Here is a 19,292-nt window from a genome sequence, read left to right on the forward strand (position 1 = left end):
TTCTTTAAGTTTTAATGGCAGCAACTGAATTGATCATCAAGGTGTAGAAAATATCTCCTCCTTGAAAACCCTAAGTTTGTGTAAAGGAAAGCTCCTCTAGATCTCACAAGAGATTTACACAAACCGCAATATGAGCAACACTAAAACATGGCTAGGGTTTGCTTTTTATACTTAGGATAAATAAGAAACCCTAAAAACGTTTTAAAACAAATAGGGCTGAGTTGAAAAATTCTACAGAAAAACGATCTGCCCGAGCTTCGATCGGTCGAGCCTATGTTTCGATCGATCGAGCCAGGCCGAAAGCCATAGTGCTTCCTGCTTTAAACTCGATTCCAACTTTACATTGACATACAACTTTGAGCTAGTTTTAAACACTTCTAAACACATTGTTTTGATCATGGTTTGCCAACAATACAAATTAGAGTTCTAAATACATAAAATCCTAAACTTCAGAACCTAACAAACTCCCTCTTTGGCAATCCGTGACAAAACACAACTTAGAAGCTCAAAGTTTACAAAATGAAAAGCCTTTTACAAAATAAAGCTCATAAATCAAATTCAATCTTAACTACTATCCATCAATTGCAAGTGTAGACAGCAGCTCAATTGAATCAACCTGTATATTTCCTGAAACACTAAATAAAATGCATAACCGCATGTGTGGAAATAATACAAGTAAACAAAATAACTTCTTGATTTCAAACAATACACAAATAAAGACATATATCAATGAATAACTCATAAATATAAATCAATAAGCAGTTTGAAACAAGAAACAAATAAAGTACCAACAAAAACATAAAACTCCCCCTAACATGAATATCCCATCAAAAATAAGGTAAGAGCTAAAAATGTTAAGTACACAGTGAAGCACACAGTGAAGTACCTAGATACAATCTAAAACTCCACAAGCTCCAACTAAAAAACAAATAGTCTCCCCTTGAAAACAAAAACCTACAAGTACTCCCCCTTTTTGTAACGGAATGCCAAAGGGCAAATATGATATCCATCATCAAAAGGGAGGTGGTCTAAACTGCGCCAACTCCGCACGTAAGGCACGGATCTCATCAAGTACGTCCACCAAAATTTGTCCTTGAGCCGCCTGAACGGTCAAGACATGATCCAACGTGCGACGAATGTCTGAATCATCCGAAGCAGTCGGTGGAGGAACAACAGCATCAGCATCAGCAGTAGCACCTGAAGTCTCAGCAGCAGCTGTACCTGTAGAAGAGGGAGGAGGGGGAACACTACTAGATGATGCACCTTTAGGACGAGGAGGAGCAACTCTCAACTGAGCAGCCCTCTGACGAAGAAAGGTGGCACCTATGGGAGCTATCACATGAACAGGCTCACCTGACGGAAAACCATCTAGACCTAAGTAGAGCAGAATCCTATGAATGAAAATAGGATGAATCAGCGCATGTCCTACGGCAGAACTCCTATGAACCTCGTTCAAAGAATGAAGGAACAAGTGAGGAAAACTGATAGACGCTCCTAAAGCAAAGGCGTACAAAAACACACATCGCTCTAAAGGGATGGTGTGGAAGTGAGAGATAGGCTACAAGGAATGACACGCAATCCTAAAGAAGAGATAGGCAGTCTTGGTAAGCTCAGCGGACGTGATCCGAAGATCAGAACCCCACTGGATAGATGACCTAGTGATGTAAGACATGACAACGTCTAAAAAGGGTGACTCATCATAGGGATAGTCAGCATCCCGAACAACCGGCACCCCAAGAGCCTCAGCCACTACCCGAGGGGTAATGGTGAACTCTACACCTCGTATCCAACTCCTAACTAGGGTGTTGGAATCATAGATGTGGCAAGAGAGGTTCGAGTAGAACTCTTTAATCAAGGCGGTCGGAGGTAGATGATCTATCTCTACGAGAGGCAACCAACCCCGAGACTCAAAATTGGCCCTAATGGCCGGATCAAGCGCATCTAACACAACAACTCGCTCAGAGCAGATCTTACGCCTACAGTTCAAGGTGTCATAGGCTTCTCTACACTTATCATTCTTAAACAGCTCAACCCTAGGTGGAGCCTCAGAGGAAGTGGAAGTGGTCCTATGAGCTCTAGTTTTCCTAGGCATGGTGCTAAGATAAGGATCAAAACACAGAGCGAAAGAACAAAAACCACAAAACCCAAACCAAGGGCAGACTGCAAGTTAGCACAAAAACAAAATATAGAAACAAAATCTATATGATGCATGAACAAGTTTAAATGTCATGATGCATGTTCTAATGTAGTGAATTAAGTCAAAAAGGTGCAAATTACAAAATTGGCTTGCACATTAAGGTTTTTAACACAAAAACCCCCAAAATATAGAAACCACTTGATCAATTTAAAAAAATTGACGAATTGATCATTACACATGATATAATAACAAAAATAATGACCAAATACATCAATTGGAGAAGCCAATTTCATTAATTTAAACCAATTTGACAAAATCCCCAATTCGGATCAAATTCAAAACCCTAGAATTTCCAATTTTTCAAAAACCACAAAATTGATCAAATTAAACTATAGGGAACATCAATATAACATCATGGCACAAAAACCCATTGATCAATTACACAAGAATAGGCTTGAATCATCAAAAACCCCAAAAAGTTTGAAGATGCCGAAAATACCCATGATAATGCATGAAGAATGCATGAAATCAAAAAATAAACTTGAAAAAGAAGGGAAAAAGGGACATACCGACTTCTAAGGACAAAAACCTTGCAAAAAACTTGAAGGAAAACGACAAAAATTGACTGGTGGAGCCAAGAGCCAACGCGGAGAGAGAGAGAAGAGAAAAGAACTATTTGAAAAGTAAGTTTGAAAAAGTCCAATTCTGCCTTTTTGAAAAACTTGATTCACGAGTTTCGATCGGTCGAAAATCAACCTCGACCGGTCGAAATAGACAGAGACTCCCTCTCTCAAATTTTTAAAAATTTTAAAAATTTCGACCGGTCGAAAAACAGAATAGACCGATCGAATCAAGCAGAGGCTCACCATATTTTTGAGGAAAAACACAATTTTTGAAAAACAGGTTGATTTAACTCAAAGCATTGAAATTTAAGAACAAAAATGAATGAGTATGAGATGATATGATTTTCCAAACAAGAATTTTAAGCCCAAATTTCCCAAAAACAAAATTTGCATTCTCCACAAATTTTCAAGCAACAAATTTAGTTTGCACATAATTCAAAGTGATTGCAAAAACTTGGTTGGTTAGACCATAAACACACACAATAACATGTACAATGTTTAGCAAAAAGTAACTCGTGTAGTGTGTGCGACTAGCAAAGACTTGAGATACATGTGAGGTGATATGTGAATAACAATCAATCACAAAGTCTACAAAATTCATCACAAAGAATTTAAAAGAAACTATCACCTAAAGAGTTACATCATATAACTCCCACATCTCCTAGATCATAAGCTTGCAATCATGTAAGTTTCTTGTATTTATGCCTCATAATATACATTCCAATTTTAAGTTATGTGAGTTTGGCATCAAGCCTAATAGTACACACCAATTAGATTTTAAGAATTAAGCACTTTTACCGAGCCTTCACCTTATGTTCTTTTTGTGCATATGCTACACTTTCTTGAGAACAAAATCTTATGATATGCACTAAGGTGTTCATGATTGGCTAGTGAACAGTGGTGAGATGGTCATTTATGCCTTTCTCTAAAAGTTCAAGTCCAACATTTAAAAACATGTGACTTCAAGATTAAGACATAGTAATAAAACCCATACACATCTTTCCCACACAACATGCACTACAAATCTTCAACTAGTAGAGTGTAATAAATAAGCTCATCAAAGCTAAACAAGGTACAAAAGGCATGTTATGTGAAAATAAATTGACCAACCTTGTTCTCAAAAACTAAGAAGAATAGTGCAAAAACAAAATGTGCTTCCTTTTTCTTCCTTTTTTTTTTTATTTTTTTTTATTTAATAAAAAATAAAAAACACCTAGAATGAAATGCATGAATGTTATGCTATGCAAATCCTAGAGACAGAAAAAAACAAAAACCAAAGAACAATGGTCACAAAGGGTAGAGCAATGAAGCACAAGGACCCTGTTAGAAAGACTCAGTTAGGTCGAGTCTTTTGCATCCAAAACTTTTTAGATGTACCACGAGTATTGGAGTTTTTATTCACTTGAGAATGATTACCAACTCCAGGATTGGTAATTTGGACGTATGTGTCCAGTCTTTCCACAAAAGTGACAAACTCATGCAGGTTTATCATGTGTCTTGTGCTTAGATAGGGTAGGCTTCTTAGCCTTAGATTCTTTCAGATCAACCCTAATCTTCCTAGATGATGAACCTTCTAAGGGTTTAGCAACCTCACTCACAGAGGGTTTGACAGTCTCACTCACTATCTCACTCACTGAAGGTTCAGAAGAAGAAGATGAAGGAACAAACTTAGTGGAATGAGGAGCAGACACACCGATGCTATCAACATAACCTAAACCAGTTTTATCAGAAGACGACTTTTGAACACTCAGCATTTGATCAAATTTAGAACTAGCAGATCTAGCAACAGATAAATCAAGTTCCAAAGATTTAACTTTATCAAGCAAAAACATGTTTTCAGTTTTCACATTGTTCAAAAGATCATTAGCATCAAACAATTTAATAAGCAAATTTTTCTTTTCAAGCTCAAGAGATTCAATTTTCTTTAGGCCAAGTTCAACATTCATAGCATCCTTTGCAGCAACTTTGCAAAGTTTGTTATAGGCCTCTTGAAGATCTGCATCTTTAGACAGTTCCCCATCAAAAGGGTTCTCTTCAACAGATATGCTCTTATCAACTACAACAGTAGCAGTGAAAGCAATGAAATTTCCATCCTCATCACAATCAGACTCATGATCAGAAATTTCACCATCACTAAGGGATACAGCCATAGCCTTACCCATAGACTTCAAATAGGTTGGACATTCAGATTTCATGTGTCCATACCCTTGACATCCAAAACATTGAGAGCCCAAAGAATTATTGGAAGATTGACCTACTCTTTCTCTAGGTTTATCATTGTTATTAACCTTAGTGGGATCATGCTTCCTAAAATTTCTAGGTTCAGCAGTATTTGTGCCTCTAGCCTTTCTATTGTTATTCCTGAGAAAATTTCTAAAGTTCTTGGCAAGATAGACAATCTCTGTAGTAGAGAGCTCATCATCAAATCCACCACTATCAACATCATCAACTGACTTAAGAGCCATTGATTTGGATTTGGTAGTTTTGGGTAGATCCAACTCATAGGATTGAAGAGATCCTACAAGCTCATCAACAGGGATGGAGTCCACATCCTTGCTTTCAGTAATGCCAGTCACCTTGGGTCTAAAGTTCTCAGTCAAAGATCTAAGAATCTTCCTAACAATTTTAGGTTGATCATAGATTTCACCCAAATTAAAAGCAGAATTAACAATATCATTCAGTTTAGCATAGAATTCATCAAAAGATTCATCATCAGACATCCTAATGCTTTCAAATTTAGAAGTCAATTGCTGCAATTTATTTATTTTGACAGCCTTTGTGCCTTCATGCACAGTCTGGAGGATATTCCAAGCAGTATAAGCGATCTCAACATTCGAGATTCTTTTAAATTCCTCCATAGAAACAGCATTAAAAATCGCATTCATAACCTTACTATTAAACAAAGCTGCTTCTTTCTGAGAAGTTTCCCACTCAGTAACAGGAGTAGTGGGCTTCTCCCATCCGTATTCAACGGAGTTCCACACCCTCTCATCAATGGATTTCAGGAAAGTTTTCATCCTTACTTTCCAGTAAGCATATTATTCCCATCAAAGTGAGGAGGAATAACTAGAGAGTGTCCGTGTTCCATGACAACAGGGGTCAAAGATCAGCTCAGAGATCAAAAGATCAACAACAAAAGAGCTACCTGCTCTGATATCACTTGACAGTTTTTAGACCCCTTAAACAATTGATTAAACCTAGGTAGTTAGCCAAGTTGTTACTTAGTCCAATTAAACAAGTCTAGGTTATCACAATAATAAAGATCAAATCATGCAAAGCAGCGGAAAATAAATAACACAAGATATGATCACCCAAGAAACCAAACCGATAAAAACCTGGGGAGGATTTGACCTAGCTATCCTCAAGGTAAACTTGAATCCCCTATCTTGAAAGAATCGAAGTTCATACAAAAGGACTTACAAGCACCCCCGCTTGACATCCTAATGCTTCCAACCAGTAGAACTTATTGATACGACCACGTGCAAGTTTCGAATCCACGGACTCCTTCTTTCTTGGATTCCCACCAGCTACAAGCACCCCCGCTTGTGTATTCTTTAAGTTTTAATGGCAGCAACTGAATTGATCATCAAGGTGTAGAAAATATCTCCTCCTTAAAAACTCTAAGTTTGTGTAAAGGAAAGCTCTTCTAGATCTCACAAGAGATTTACACAAACCGCAATATGAGCAACACTAAAACGTGGCTAGGGTTTGCCTTTTATACTTAGGACAAATAAGAAACCCTAAAAACGTTTTAAAACAAATAGGGCTGAGTTGGAAAATTCTGCAGAAAAGCAATCTGCTCGAGCTTCGATCGGTCGAACCTAAGCTTCGATCGATCGAGCCAGGCCGAAAGCCACAGTGCTTCCTGCTTTAAACTCGATTCCAACTTTACATTGACATACAACTTTGAGCTAGCTTTAAACACTTCTAAACACATTGTTTTGATTATGATTTTCCAACAATACAAATTAGAGTTCTAAATACATAAAATCCTAAACTTTAGAACCTAACAATGTGTTTAATGTTTCAAGGAACAAGGTTTCAAGTTCAAGTGTTAAAACCATGCAAGTCTGTCTAAGAAATAAGTGAAGAAGTGCTGGATTTTTAATCTCGACAGCTAATATCTATCAAGGTTTAAAAGACTGTTGAAACCCGATACTCGACAGCTATCTCGATAGATAAGCTATCTATCGGGGTTTATGAAAATCAATTTTTCAGAGCCGATTTCACTTCAATCTGTGAATACGTGTTTGAGTTTTCTTTTCGCACAACCCTAAATATATATATGAATTTTTTTAAGGGCCGTCAAAGGTTGCGCAAGTATGAAGCAAAGTTATGTTAATGCAAATTGTGATTGATGACAGAGTTTGCTCAAGTTTATCTTTCTTTTGAAGAAGCTGCTGTGTTTGTACACTGTAGAGTTTTGTAATTAAGGAGTTTCGTGACCTTCATCGTGTTGATGAACTGAAGAGTTTTGCAGCCAACATCTTTCTCAAGTTGGTGAGTAAGCCGCGTACTGGGATTCGTGCATCGAATTGGTTAGTTATGTACTGGAAGCCGTGCATTACAAGGAGAGACTGTCACTACAAAATAAGTCCAATTGGGTATTGGGGTAAGGGTTCAACTATAGGTTGGTATAAGGTACTGAGATTCCTTTACTTGTAACCGTTTGTTGTGATAATAGTGAATTCTCGGGAGTGGTGACCTTAAAATCACCTGATAGGATTTTTGCCGTGTAGGTTTTTCCCATTCATAAACAAATCACCATGTCAATTTATTTTCTGCTACACTTTAACTTAGTTGGTGATTTGTTTGTGCTATCACGTTTATTGCTTGCAAATTGAATTAATTAATTAATTTGGCTAATTAATTGGTTAATTCATTACAGTGGGTCCATACATTATTGGCCTATCAATTACTTTATCCATTTTACCACTCCACTTTACAATACACTCTAGATCTAATGTTTTATTTTTTTTATCACTTCATTTAAAATAATATAAATAACTCATTAAAATAATAAAGGAAGAGAGATAATTTGAGTTTTTTAATTAAAGGAAGAGAGATAATCTTAATAAAATATTGTATTTATTTTTAACAACTTGCTATAGTCAATTGATATTTATACCAGTTTATTGTAGTTGCAAAAATTTTGCTTTAATTTCTCCAATAACACATGGTTCTTTGGTGGTAAAATAGTTTTTTTACTAAAATAAAATCACCATTATGAATACTTTTATTGTTTTCGTTAAGTTTTTGAGTTGAATAGTTTCTAGTTGGATTAAGCTGGTTAGGTTGATTGGAGAGGAGGAGGACAAAGGTTTTGGGAGGGAGAACCCAACTGTAAGGTTGAATTTATTCAACCATCTAATTGGCTTTATTCCGTGCTAAATTTGCTTGTAATTCAGCATTTAGTAACCCTGTATTTAGGTGGGTTTGTTGTAAGGGTAGTGAGTGAGATAGAGTGAAGTTTGCTCAAGAGTGTGCAAGAAAATAGAGTGTCGCGGCTGGGACTCGTGGGTGGACTCGCGGCTGCAAGCCGCCAGAAGCTGCATACGTGCCAAGCATGCTGGAAGATGAACAGTCATGCTAGCTGGAGCACTACAGGACAAAACAGGACAACTGGCCATACGGTTAACTCGCGACTGGATCTCGCGACTTGGTCAAGCCGCGAGCCACCCCTGTTTTGGAAAAACCTGACGTTTCACATTCCTCTCCACTCCAGTATAAATACCCCTTTAACCCACGATTGAAAGAGAGCTTCCAGAGAGAATTTTGAGAGAGAAACCCTAAAGAAAAACAAGATTGTTTCACACACAATCCCTACCTTAGAGTCTCATCAAATTCCCTCACTCTCTTCCTCTCCATTGTCAAAACCTTGAGAGGCATTATACCAAACCTGGTTCTCACCATTATCATCTCTGTGAGACAGTCGTTTGGAGTTCTGGGAAGCAGTTAGGAAGGAGCCAATCTTCATTGGTTGATGCTACGGTGTAGTAGCGGAATCCGGGAAGTTAGAAAAGAAAAAGGTTCGGCGCAACCTCGTTGGAGCAAGAAGCTTGGAGGGCTTAGGTGCACTGGGTAGATTAGGCTTGGAGGGTCTATTGCTGTCCTTGTATCCCAACTGTATTTTCTAGTGGATTGATTACCGCTTGGAGGGCGGCGGAGAGGTTTTTCGCCGAGGTCTTCGGTTTCCTCTTCGATAACACATCGGGTGTTATCTTTGTGTTTGCATCTTCCTTCCTCTCTATCTCTGCCTTTACATTATCTGCTGTGGTTTTATTTTGTTATGGCTTAGATAGTTGTTTAACCAATTTCATATTATAGCATATGTTAAGTTTCCGCACACTAGTTGTTTGACATATTGCTTGTGTTGGTTAAGTTGGTTTTTGGGGGTCTAAACGTTCAAAAGTGTTTTTGTACACGTTTTTGAACTTTCACCAACTACAAAAATAAAAAATATAATAAGTAAAAAAAAAAAAACAAAAAAAAAAAAATTTGGGTTAAAGGGGCCCGGCCCCCACCTGGGTCCACCCTTGACATGTTTTAATTTTGAAGGTTTTTTTTTTTTTTTTCAAATATGCATAAAAAATAAGTTTATTGATCGAATAATAAATAATATCTAATTTGAACAAAATTTAACATGCATGTTAAGAACATAAAGAACACGTAATTTAACAGTTAGATTTTAAAAATCCATATTTAATAAAAAGATATAAAAAGAGTTTAAAGGATTAAACTTGTTCATTTTTCTAACATTTAAAAGTTTGGATTTGGTGTCTAAATTGTGGGGTCTATTTGATTTTTTGTCCTTTAAAACTGGGGTTTGGTTTGGATTGTCGTTTGTGGCCACTTAACTTTGGTTTAGTTTTCAAGTGCACGTAATTGCTGCAATAATTGCAAGCGAGGTCGATATCAATGTCTTAAAAGTGTCAATGTAAAATAAGTCCCTTCTATAAACGTGGAACACAACCTTTGCACAGCAAAAATGGACTCATGCGGCACTAGTCTTCACGTCCACGTGACGCAGTCCTTTACTGAAGAATCTTTCAACAAAATTACAAACTTCGGTTTGTTGTCTGAAAATGGTTTAGGAGAAACCTATGCTTTCCAAATTACTGAGGTTATTTGCGATCATTTGGAGCTTATTGTGGTTGTGGGAGTTTACTGTATACGTGTATATTTTTTCGGACACACCATGAGTTGTGATTGTCAGAGTGTGACAGCTGAAAGCAATATCAGAATCTTTTTATTTTTATACAAGATAAAAATTCTGTTTTTGCGCCTCTTAGACTTCACAAGTACTTATACATGTAGAATAATCATCGTACCAAGAGAGTGTGTGATGATGAACAATATAAGAATCTAAAGCAACAAGCAGTACTCTAAAAGCTCACCTTAAATTTTTTTTTTTTTTTTTGGAGAAAGAAAAGCTCACCTTAATTAATTGCAATGAATTGTTATCCTAAAAAAAAAATATAATGAATAGTACTCTTATTATTGACTTCCTAATGTATTTAAATTTTGGTTCATAAATTTTATTAACCGTTTGTTTTTTGTCTTTAAACTTTAAAAACTTCTTTTTTTTATTCTTAAACTTTGTAAGCAATATTTTTTTTTTCAATAATTTAGAAACAACAATGAGGATAAAAATTTAAGAACATTTTTCAATGGTTTAAAAAAGTTTTTTTTTTATTTTTTATTTTTTATTTTTTATTTTTTTAAAGTTTAAGGACAAAAAAATATATTTCCAATAGTTTAGGGACATAAGACAAACATTTAAATAGTTTAGAGACGAAAAATGAACTTTTTAAAATTTAAAGATGGAAAACAAATTTTTGATAAAATCTAGGAACCAAAATAGTATTTACCAAATTTTAAATGTTATATGAGCTCACTAATGATATTTAAATGCATTTCATGTAGACCCTTTTACACAGAGATCTAACAATATTATTAACTAGTTTCAAAAAAAGAAAGTATAAGATGATATTATTAAACTAAGACGTTGGGATCCAAGACATTATTCCCGAATGTGACTCAAAAATAGTATCAGAGGTGGTGGAGGGATTTAGTGACCCACCTGTGTCGATTAGCATCATTATTGATGAGATCCGGGTTAAAATACAAGATTTTATGAGGTTTCAAGTCTCTCATGTAAAGCGTCAAGGCACCCTGCTCATCTCTTGGCTCATTATATATGCTAAGAATATTTTAGATTATATAACTTGGATAAAGGAAAATCTTATTATGATTGAATCTGCATTGATTCAAGATGTAATGTTTTTATCTTCATCTTAATAAAAAATGCATTTCTCATTAAAAAAAAAAAAATGACAATATTATTACATTAGAACCGGACCTGACCCATTAAAATGTTGGGTTGGGTTAACCAGTTTATTTTATTTTATTTTATTTATTTATTTATTAATTTTTATAGAGGAATATTTTTTCCTTATTTGATTTTGGATTTGTTTGTTTCACAATTTATTGATTCTCAATAATTCTCTATCTATTCTCAAGGGGAAAAAAAAGTATTGACATGTTTGTATCGTGTTGTAGACTAATTTTTTTATTTTTATAATTATTTGAACCGAATTGAATTCATTTTTTGGAAGGTAGTCATTTTGTAATAAGTAACATTTTTCCTTAAAAAAATGACTTTTGTTTTCTATTATTTCGTAAGAGGGAAATTAACACAAAATGGTTAAGGGAGGTTCATGTTTTACCATTGAGTCCAAATGGCTATTGGCTAAGTGTAAATGTACTTTTCCAGTTTTTCTTTCTTGGCCAAAATTGTTGGATTAAAATCATCAAAGATGCCCTGATAGAAAAGGCATGTATATATATTTATATATTGTTTATATAAATTTCGTAGTTCTCATAATTAAAGCATTTTAAGTGCTCTCAATTACCATCGTGCACCCTTGGCGAGATGGTTACTCCTTGTGAGAGTGCCTTTTTCGTGACACTCAGGCCCAAGGATCCCGGACCTAAATGAAAATGAAGGATTTGGTGAACCGGGCCTTGACTCACCGCAGCTAACGAGTTGTTTAAGAATCAAGTAGGATGCAGAGAATACTCCTGACAATATAAAGAAAAAATGACAAGTAAGGATATCGAAGAGTGCCAAAGATTAACAAGATAAATTCGAAAGGAAAGAAAACAGGATTAGCAAAGCGTTAAGAAGTTAATGCTGAGGGGATCCTGGGAAATGTGAAGCATGTTTCATTAATATATATTATCTGTTGGATTATAGAAAGCTCACTAGGACGTGATACAAGGTTCAATCAAGCTCAAAAATTACAGCCTTGAATGGCTATTTCAGCCTTCAAAACTTGCAAAGTTCGATTCTCGTTGAATCCGAGTATGTGCAATAGTGGCTTTTACAGGATACCGGGAAGCAATATTTGTTTTTCCCTTAGTATTTTTCCTTTACTCTAGATTTTTCTAACAGTTTCTCTAGAGAATTTCTTCTTTCTTGTGTTTCTCTCCTTTTTCCCCGCTGCTTTCTTCACAACCCATCCCCTCCTTTTATAATGGAGTTTTTTGGGCTTCTCGGGGAACCGTTGGTTCCCCTGTTTTGCTCTTTTGCAAACAGAGCATGTTCTGTTCCCATCATCTCGATAAGTCCCTTTTCCGTTTTTTCTCATTCTTTCCTTCTTTCAGCTCTGATTCTTTTGAAAGTTTCTGGTTGGCCATCCTCTTTGGGACGTGCTGAGGTATGCCCTTTTCGGCATCCCCATTTCTGGCGTCTTCCACTTTTCCCTTTTCTTTCCTATTTGGGCGGAATCCTGTTCTGCCATTTTTGAAAGTCGTTTGTTATCATTCTTCTTCCCGGTCCTGGTTCCTCGAAGCCTTTTCTGTCTATACCATGAGAGGTCGCTCGCGTTCTTTTTTGCTTTTGTTTCTTGTTTTCTTCTTCTGTCTTCTTTCCATCGAGCTGTCCCAGTCTTCCTTTTTCTTTGTGCCTGAAAGGATCCGCGCTTATTGATGGTTCCTGAGGATCCTTGCTTCTTATACTTTGCCGTGGTCCTCTTTTTTTTGGATGCTTTTTTTTTTTTTTTTTTTTTTTTTTTTTTTCTTCTGGGCTTCAGGATCCTCTGGGCCTTTCTTTTATTCCCTCATGGGTCTCCTGTATCTATTACTTTGGGCTTAGCTTGAATTTTTCCTTTTGGGCTTGACTTGTTGTTTTTGGGCTTATTTCACTATGACCCTTTTTTTAGACTTCAACACTCCTCAAGTACAAAGTTCTTATAGGCTGGGAGAATAAGAGTTGGGGTTCTTGTGCTCATAAATATTTAAATGTTGATCATCATGATTTTGGTATCTAGAATTTATTAATGTGGCAAAATCAAATCCACTCATTTCAAAATGAATATACAAGAGTTCAATAACTAGTAAAACTATCATAATAATTCTATAGGTTCCTAATCCAAAATTTTTCAATTGTGTGATAGTTCCACTAGTTAGCTTAGCTGGTAAAGTTTCTGATTGTTAGTTAGTGGAACTTTATGACCGTCAAATTAGCTCAATTGGTAAAACTTCTAATAGTTAAAGAAGAGATTTGGGATTCAATCATCGCCTACACAAAAAATCGACTAGTGTTTTAGTCTAATAATAAAGGGTTATCATCAAAAGTGGGCGTCATAAGTTAAAACTCTAAAAAAATGGGTAACCCGTTTTGGCATGGTCATGGTCATTGAGTAGCAACATATATAAAGACACTATTCCCTCATGATTCTGAAAATTAGCTTAATTACTAGCTAATTTTACTCTCTATCCCTCCCTCTCAAGTTCAAACAAGCCCTAACTTTATTATTATTTTTCTTGTATAACCGCTAACTTTATACTTTATTTTTTTGAATCATACTATTGTAATATCAAAATCATTGGAGGAATTCAGGATTCAAGCTAGTAATAATTACTTCCAAGAAAAAAGAAAGGTTAACGTATGAGGGAATCACATATACTATACATTGCGAAAGAAATGCCCAAAGTTGATCATGTCTTTCTGAGCCAGTCATTCTTTATATTAACGAAAAACTATAAGGGACCAAACTACACTAATATAGCTATATAGGGTCTACGGATATATGACTCGCTAGTATTCAAAACACTCATCATATTGAATTGACGTAAGGCATTTGGACCTTTCCTTTTTCTAATATTAACATTTCTTCCCCTTGCTTTTCACGTGACATAACTTTAACTTACATTAGAGCTAAATCTTGTCTCCTCTCTTTTTCTCTCTCACACGAGAATCGTGTAATTTCACAGAAATTATAGTTTTCCTAACAAATTTCACAATTATTTATTTATTGATAAGAATTTCACAATTATTTAGTTGATGGGTTATTATTAATTTTATATGGTCCCATTACTAGCGCTGTTTTATCATGACGACTCTTCAGATAGCTACCAAATTTATTGTGAAATATATTTTGCTAGTAGACGTATTGACAGAGAATTACTTACTTATTAGGCACCACAATTCTCAAGTATATTATCCAAGAGCTGAAAAAGAAACCTCAAACACTCTTCTCTAGCTTACACTCAAGTATTACCATTTTCCATCAAAACCCCCCCACCAAAATGTTGAAGCCTGGAATTCAGCAATCGCAGTACAGTTCCAAAACTTGCCTCTTCCTATTACACAAGTCATTCATCCATGGCAATAATGGCAGTGCTTCACTTCCAATCTGGTCAAAACCCTCATTCATAAAAAAACACATAAACATTCACACTGGCTTTATTCCTTGCAACATAAAAGCTGTAGCTAGTACTGCCACCGAGAAGTCCATTAAAGTTAAAGCCGTTGTGACTGTACAACCCACGGTTCGTGGATTTTTGTCAAACCTTGGGATACAACGAGGGCTGGATGATATAAAAGATTTACTTGGTAAAACACTCCTGCTGGAACTAGTTAGCGCTGAGCTTGATCCAGGTAAGTGTTCGTCTTGGGCTCTAAGCTATAAGCAACCAACCCTAATGGTTACATTGTTCTTGGTGTTGGGGTGTGTGTGTAGTTTCGAACATATTGGTTTTATTAAGTTTCGGTTCAAATATACATTCTCTTTTGCAATACAAATTAAAAAGTTTTTTTTTTTTTTTTTTTTTTTTTTTAAAATTTTTATACTTGTCTGAGGTACACAATGAAACTTTGCTTTGGTATGATAATGAATTTCGCACCAAAAATCCCATAAAAAAAATTATAAACTTCGAGCTATAAGCTGAATACAAATTTGTCTCTTTTTTTGGCCAAGTTACAGCAACCAATTTAGGCCTAGTTTACCATTTTATTTTTCCCTGTGGAAACCAGTTATAGAAAAGTTCCTTTGGAAGGCATAAATCTTTCCCATGTCTTTTTTTCTTATTTATTTATAAAGTAACCAATTTGTTTGATAAAAAAAATCAAATATATGACATATTATAATTGATAAAGCATGTTTTTAACAAGAATGATGAAGTATAAAGTAGAACCCTAAAAATGTGACATTATTTTTGTTTAATAGAATCTTTCAACTCAGTGTTTTCATATTTAATCATTGAGATCATAAAAAAGGTTAGGAAGGTTTTGCCATATGGAATTGCCAATATAAGCAATTCCATAAAAAAAAGGTTTTGCCATAATGAATTTCGCACCAAATATCCCATAAAAAAAATGATAAACTTCGAACTAAAAGCTGAATGCAAATTTGTCTTTTTTTTTTTTTTTTTTTTTTTTTAAAAATAAATATTTTTAGCCAAGTTACTTACAGCAACCAGTTTAGGCCTAGTTTACCATTTTATTTTTCCCTGTGAAAACCGGCTATAGAAAAGTTTCTTTGGAAGGCATAAATCTTTCCCATGTCTTTACTTATTTATAAGGTAACCATTTTTTTTAATAAAAAAAAAATTCATACATATGATATATTATAATTGATAAAGCATGTTTCTAACAAGAATGATAAAGTATAAAGTGGAACCCTAAAAATGTGACATTATTTTTCTTTCATAGGGTTATCAAAAAAAAAATATTTTTGTTTCATAGAAACTTTCAACTCAGTGTTTTCATATTTAAACATTGAGATCATAAAAAAGGTTAAGAAGGTTTTGTCATATGGAATTGCCAATATAAGCAATGTAATTCAACATTTTCCTCCCTTTCTTTTATCAGCTAATTATGTAGAAATTTACAGTCATTACTTATAACAATGAAAAGGTTGAAACATAAGATCTTTAATTGTCAGAACCACAAGCAACATGTAGACAGAATTAGAGAGCATCTAGTATTCTAGTCCACCTATAAGTGGTCCCAAGAAACTGAACTTTAAGGAAAGGCGCAACTGTACGTTATCAGACTATGGTCCCGACTCTAAGCCAAAAAAAAAAAAAAAAATTAAATTAATTAATCCAAATTATAAAAGCTATAACAGTTAAGGATGACCATAAGAAGGACAAGTTAGGATATGCTTTCTAGAATTACGTACCAATGGAAAATTTCTACAGTAATTTGTCATTGTACTCATATATGTATTCGATTTAGTTTGTGATCTGATCTGACCGTGACGATTTTAAATGAGATATTTTATGAGATTTATTCAATGGACGCTTGGACCGATATATTTTTGGCTTGTTTTTGGCTCATTTTGGAGCTGTTGTTTGGGGGTATATGTTTGTTACTTCAAAATTAGGGTGGCTGCATCATTGTACTATAGCCATCTTTGTACTTTTCTGCTTGACATAGTGAAAATTACTGCAACTTCAAAGACTTAAGCACGTTATCAAACCATGTAAAACTTTGAGTTGTGTATTTGTTTGTTTGTTTTTTTTTTTTTTTTCTTCTCTATTTTCGCATCTCAAGGTTGATAGATGTAAGTTTAGAATCTTAATTCTACACAATAATAAACACTATGGATGTTGGATTATATTTGTGAACATGTTTTTGAAGAGACGGGATTAGAGAAGGATACAATTGAAGGTTATGCTCACAAGGTGGGGCGTGGAGATAATGGGGTTAGGTATGAGACAATTTTTGAAGTTCCAATTGATTTTGGAGAGGTTGGTGCTGTCTTGGTTGAAAATGAGCACCACAGAGAGATGTTCCTTGAAGATATTGTCATTGATGGGTTGCCTTGTGGCCCCCTAAGTGTGACATGTCGCTCTTGGGTTCACTCAAAGTTCGACAGTCCAGTGAAGAGGGTATTTTTCACCAACAAGGTCAGTCACTTTCTCATTTAAGGCATATATGTTTGTGCGTGTGTTTGTTTTTTTCCTTAGAAAATATGAGTAATTTTAAAGCATGAATATTAGCACTCATGCATGTTCACATAGATGATACATAAAAATACACAGCTAGAAATGCACCTTCGCATATATAAACTCGATTAATGTGAAGCTTGTACCAGGTTAGACCAAGTCTTTGAACAGTTTTCAATTGCTTTGAAAAGTTGTTTTTGGTACGAGCTATTATTATATGGGTTTTACTAACATGTGCTCGTATAGTTTCTTAAGGCATATATTTTTATGAAAAAAATAAAAAAATAATTAATTTTTTCTAAAATGAATGATTAACTGGATCCATACTATATATCCTCACCGTAAAAAATGGTCCATTTTTCTTTTTTTAAGATTTCCTTTGGTATCTCAACTGGCAAGGATATATTGGCCGCTTAGATTCCTTTACAGATTGCCCTCAGATGGACCTTTAGCTGTCTCATGAAGTATACATCTCTGCTCAATTATCTTGTGGTCCTCGTGTACAGCAACATATTCACCTAAAACAATGAAATTTCATGTCATGGAGTACTGGTGATTAATGTCATCATAGATGCTCATAAAAAAAAAACAAAAAAAATGTCATCATAGATGTCGTCACAACTTGTACTATACTATCAAACAAAATCTCATATCAAAAAAAAAAAAAAAAAAAAAAAAAAAAAAAACAAAAACAAAAACAAAATCTCATTATCTAGGTTGGAAGACTGGCACTTTGTAGTTGGATTTAGGAGATGTGAAGGGCAAGTGTACATAAGGCATCACATGTTGGTCCTATTTTTTTATTTTTTTTTATTTTTATTATTATTTTTATGTATATTGTTAGAAATTTGAATACTCACATGTAAATGATGTGATTGATTGAGTACTTGACCAACATCTATTAGTAGCACTGATATGTAATTATAAGTAATTAAAGATTTATTTGAGATCCACTTATTTTACTAAAACTGAAATTTTTTTGCTAAAAGATTGACACTTTATAGGTTGAAAGACTGGAACTTTGTAATTGGATTTAGGAGATCTGAAGCGCAAGTGTACATAAGGCATCACATGTTGGTCCTATTTTTTATTTATTTATTATTTTTATGTATATTGTTAGAAATTAGAATACTCACCTGTAAATGATGTGATTGATTGAGTAGTTGACCAACGTGTGGTAGTAGTACTATATATAATTATAAGTAATTATTGGTCTATTTAGAATCCGCTTATTTTGTTGAAAATGAAAACTTTTTGCTGAAAGTATTTTAAATAAAGATAAAAGTTAAATGAAATAGTACAGTAGGACTTATGAATAGTAGCAAAAAGTACAATGAGACCCATAGATAGTAGCAAAAATAAGCTGAATAGTAAAATAAGCTGACAAAAATAATTTTTTCCAAACATACACTAAAGTATTATTTCTTTGGGTTCAAATATATTTATTAAAGCATTCTGATTAATTAATTTTTGTCCCAACTCCCAATATATATTGGCAAACCCTAAATAGACTCTATTGCGTTAATATTGATGATTGAAAATCATAGTTGCCTATAGGGTTAATTATCCAAATTTTCCAATTATATTGACTAAATGAAAATTCATGAATTATATTCACTTGAAATTTTGATTTGATCATCACCTTTAGTATTATCCACACAATTGGAAAAATCTGATATTGTATAATGCTCAAGTATTGACCCAAAAATATTTATAAAAAAAATTCAAGAATTCCAACAGGATATAGTCCAACTTGGAATTTGAGTCGTATTGGTGATTTCAATATTGATTTATATTGTGTTGCTATATATGGTAAGTCTAATCCATCATCATCACGGTTGGGATTTCTCTTTTTCTTTTATTTCTTTCTGATGGAGGTGGGCCCAAATTGGGTAGATAATTGTATCATTTTATTCATTCATGCATGCACGTGAAAGTGATAGTGACATATCTTTGACACAGTATATATCATGGGTTTCCCTTTTAGATTGTGACAATTCGTTGGTTTGTGTGGAGCAGCCATACTTGCCATCACAAACACCTAGTGCATTGAGGAGGCTAAGAGAAGAAGAACTAAGGAATTTGCGAGGTAATGGGGAAGGAGAGCGCAAACACTTTGAGAGGATATACGATTATGATGTGTACAATGATATTGGAGACCCTGATAAGAGCCTTGAACTTCAAAGACCAGTATTTGGTGGCGAAGAGTACCCCTATCCCAGGCGTTGCAGGACAGGGCGCCCTAGATGTGAAGCAGGTTCAACTTTCTTTGTTATGAATAAACAATAAAT

General features: G+C 34.6%; 1 protein-coding gene across 3 annotated transcripts in view; it reads left to right on the forward strand.

The window, feature by feature from the left end:
- Positions 1-19,292, forward strand: part of LOC126718393 (linoleate 13S-lipoxygenase 2-1, chloroplastic-like) — a 166,646-nt gene that overhangs the window by 140,059 nt on the left and 7,295 nt on the right. For 2 of the 3 annotated variants that reach the window (XM_050420615.1, XM_050420623.1), the window contains exons 2-3: positions 16,694-16,962; positions 19,021-19,258. In XM_050420615.1, coding sequence (XP_050276572.1) covers positions 16,694-16,962; positions 19,021-19,258 — 507 coding nt within the window. Of the gene's footprint in view, positions 1-14,208; positions 14,708-16,693; positions 16,963-19,020; positions 19,259-19,292 lie in introns of those variants that run through there. The other variant, XM_050420592.1, reaches the window with a different exon arrangement.

The sequence above is a fragment of the Quercus robur genome, chromosome 1 (genome assembly GCF_932294415.1).
Source record: "Quercus robur chromosome 1, dhQueRobu3.1, whole genome shotgun sequence".
In the NCBI taxonomy this organism is placed as follows: domain Eukaryota; kingdom Viridiplantae; phylum Streptophyta; class Magnoliopsida; order Fagales; family Fagaceae; genus Quercus; species Quercus robur.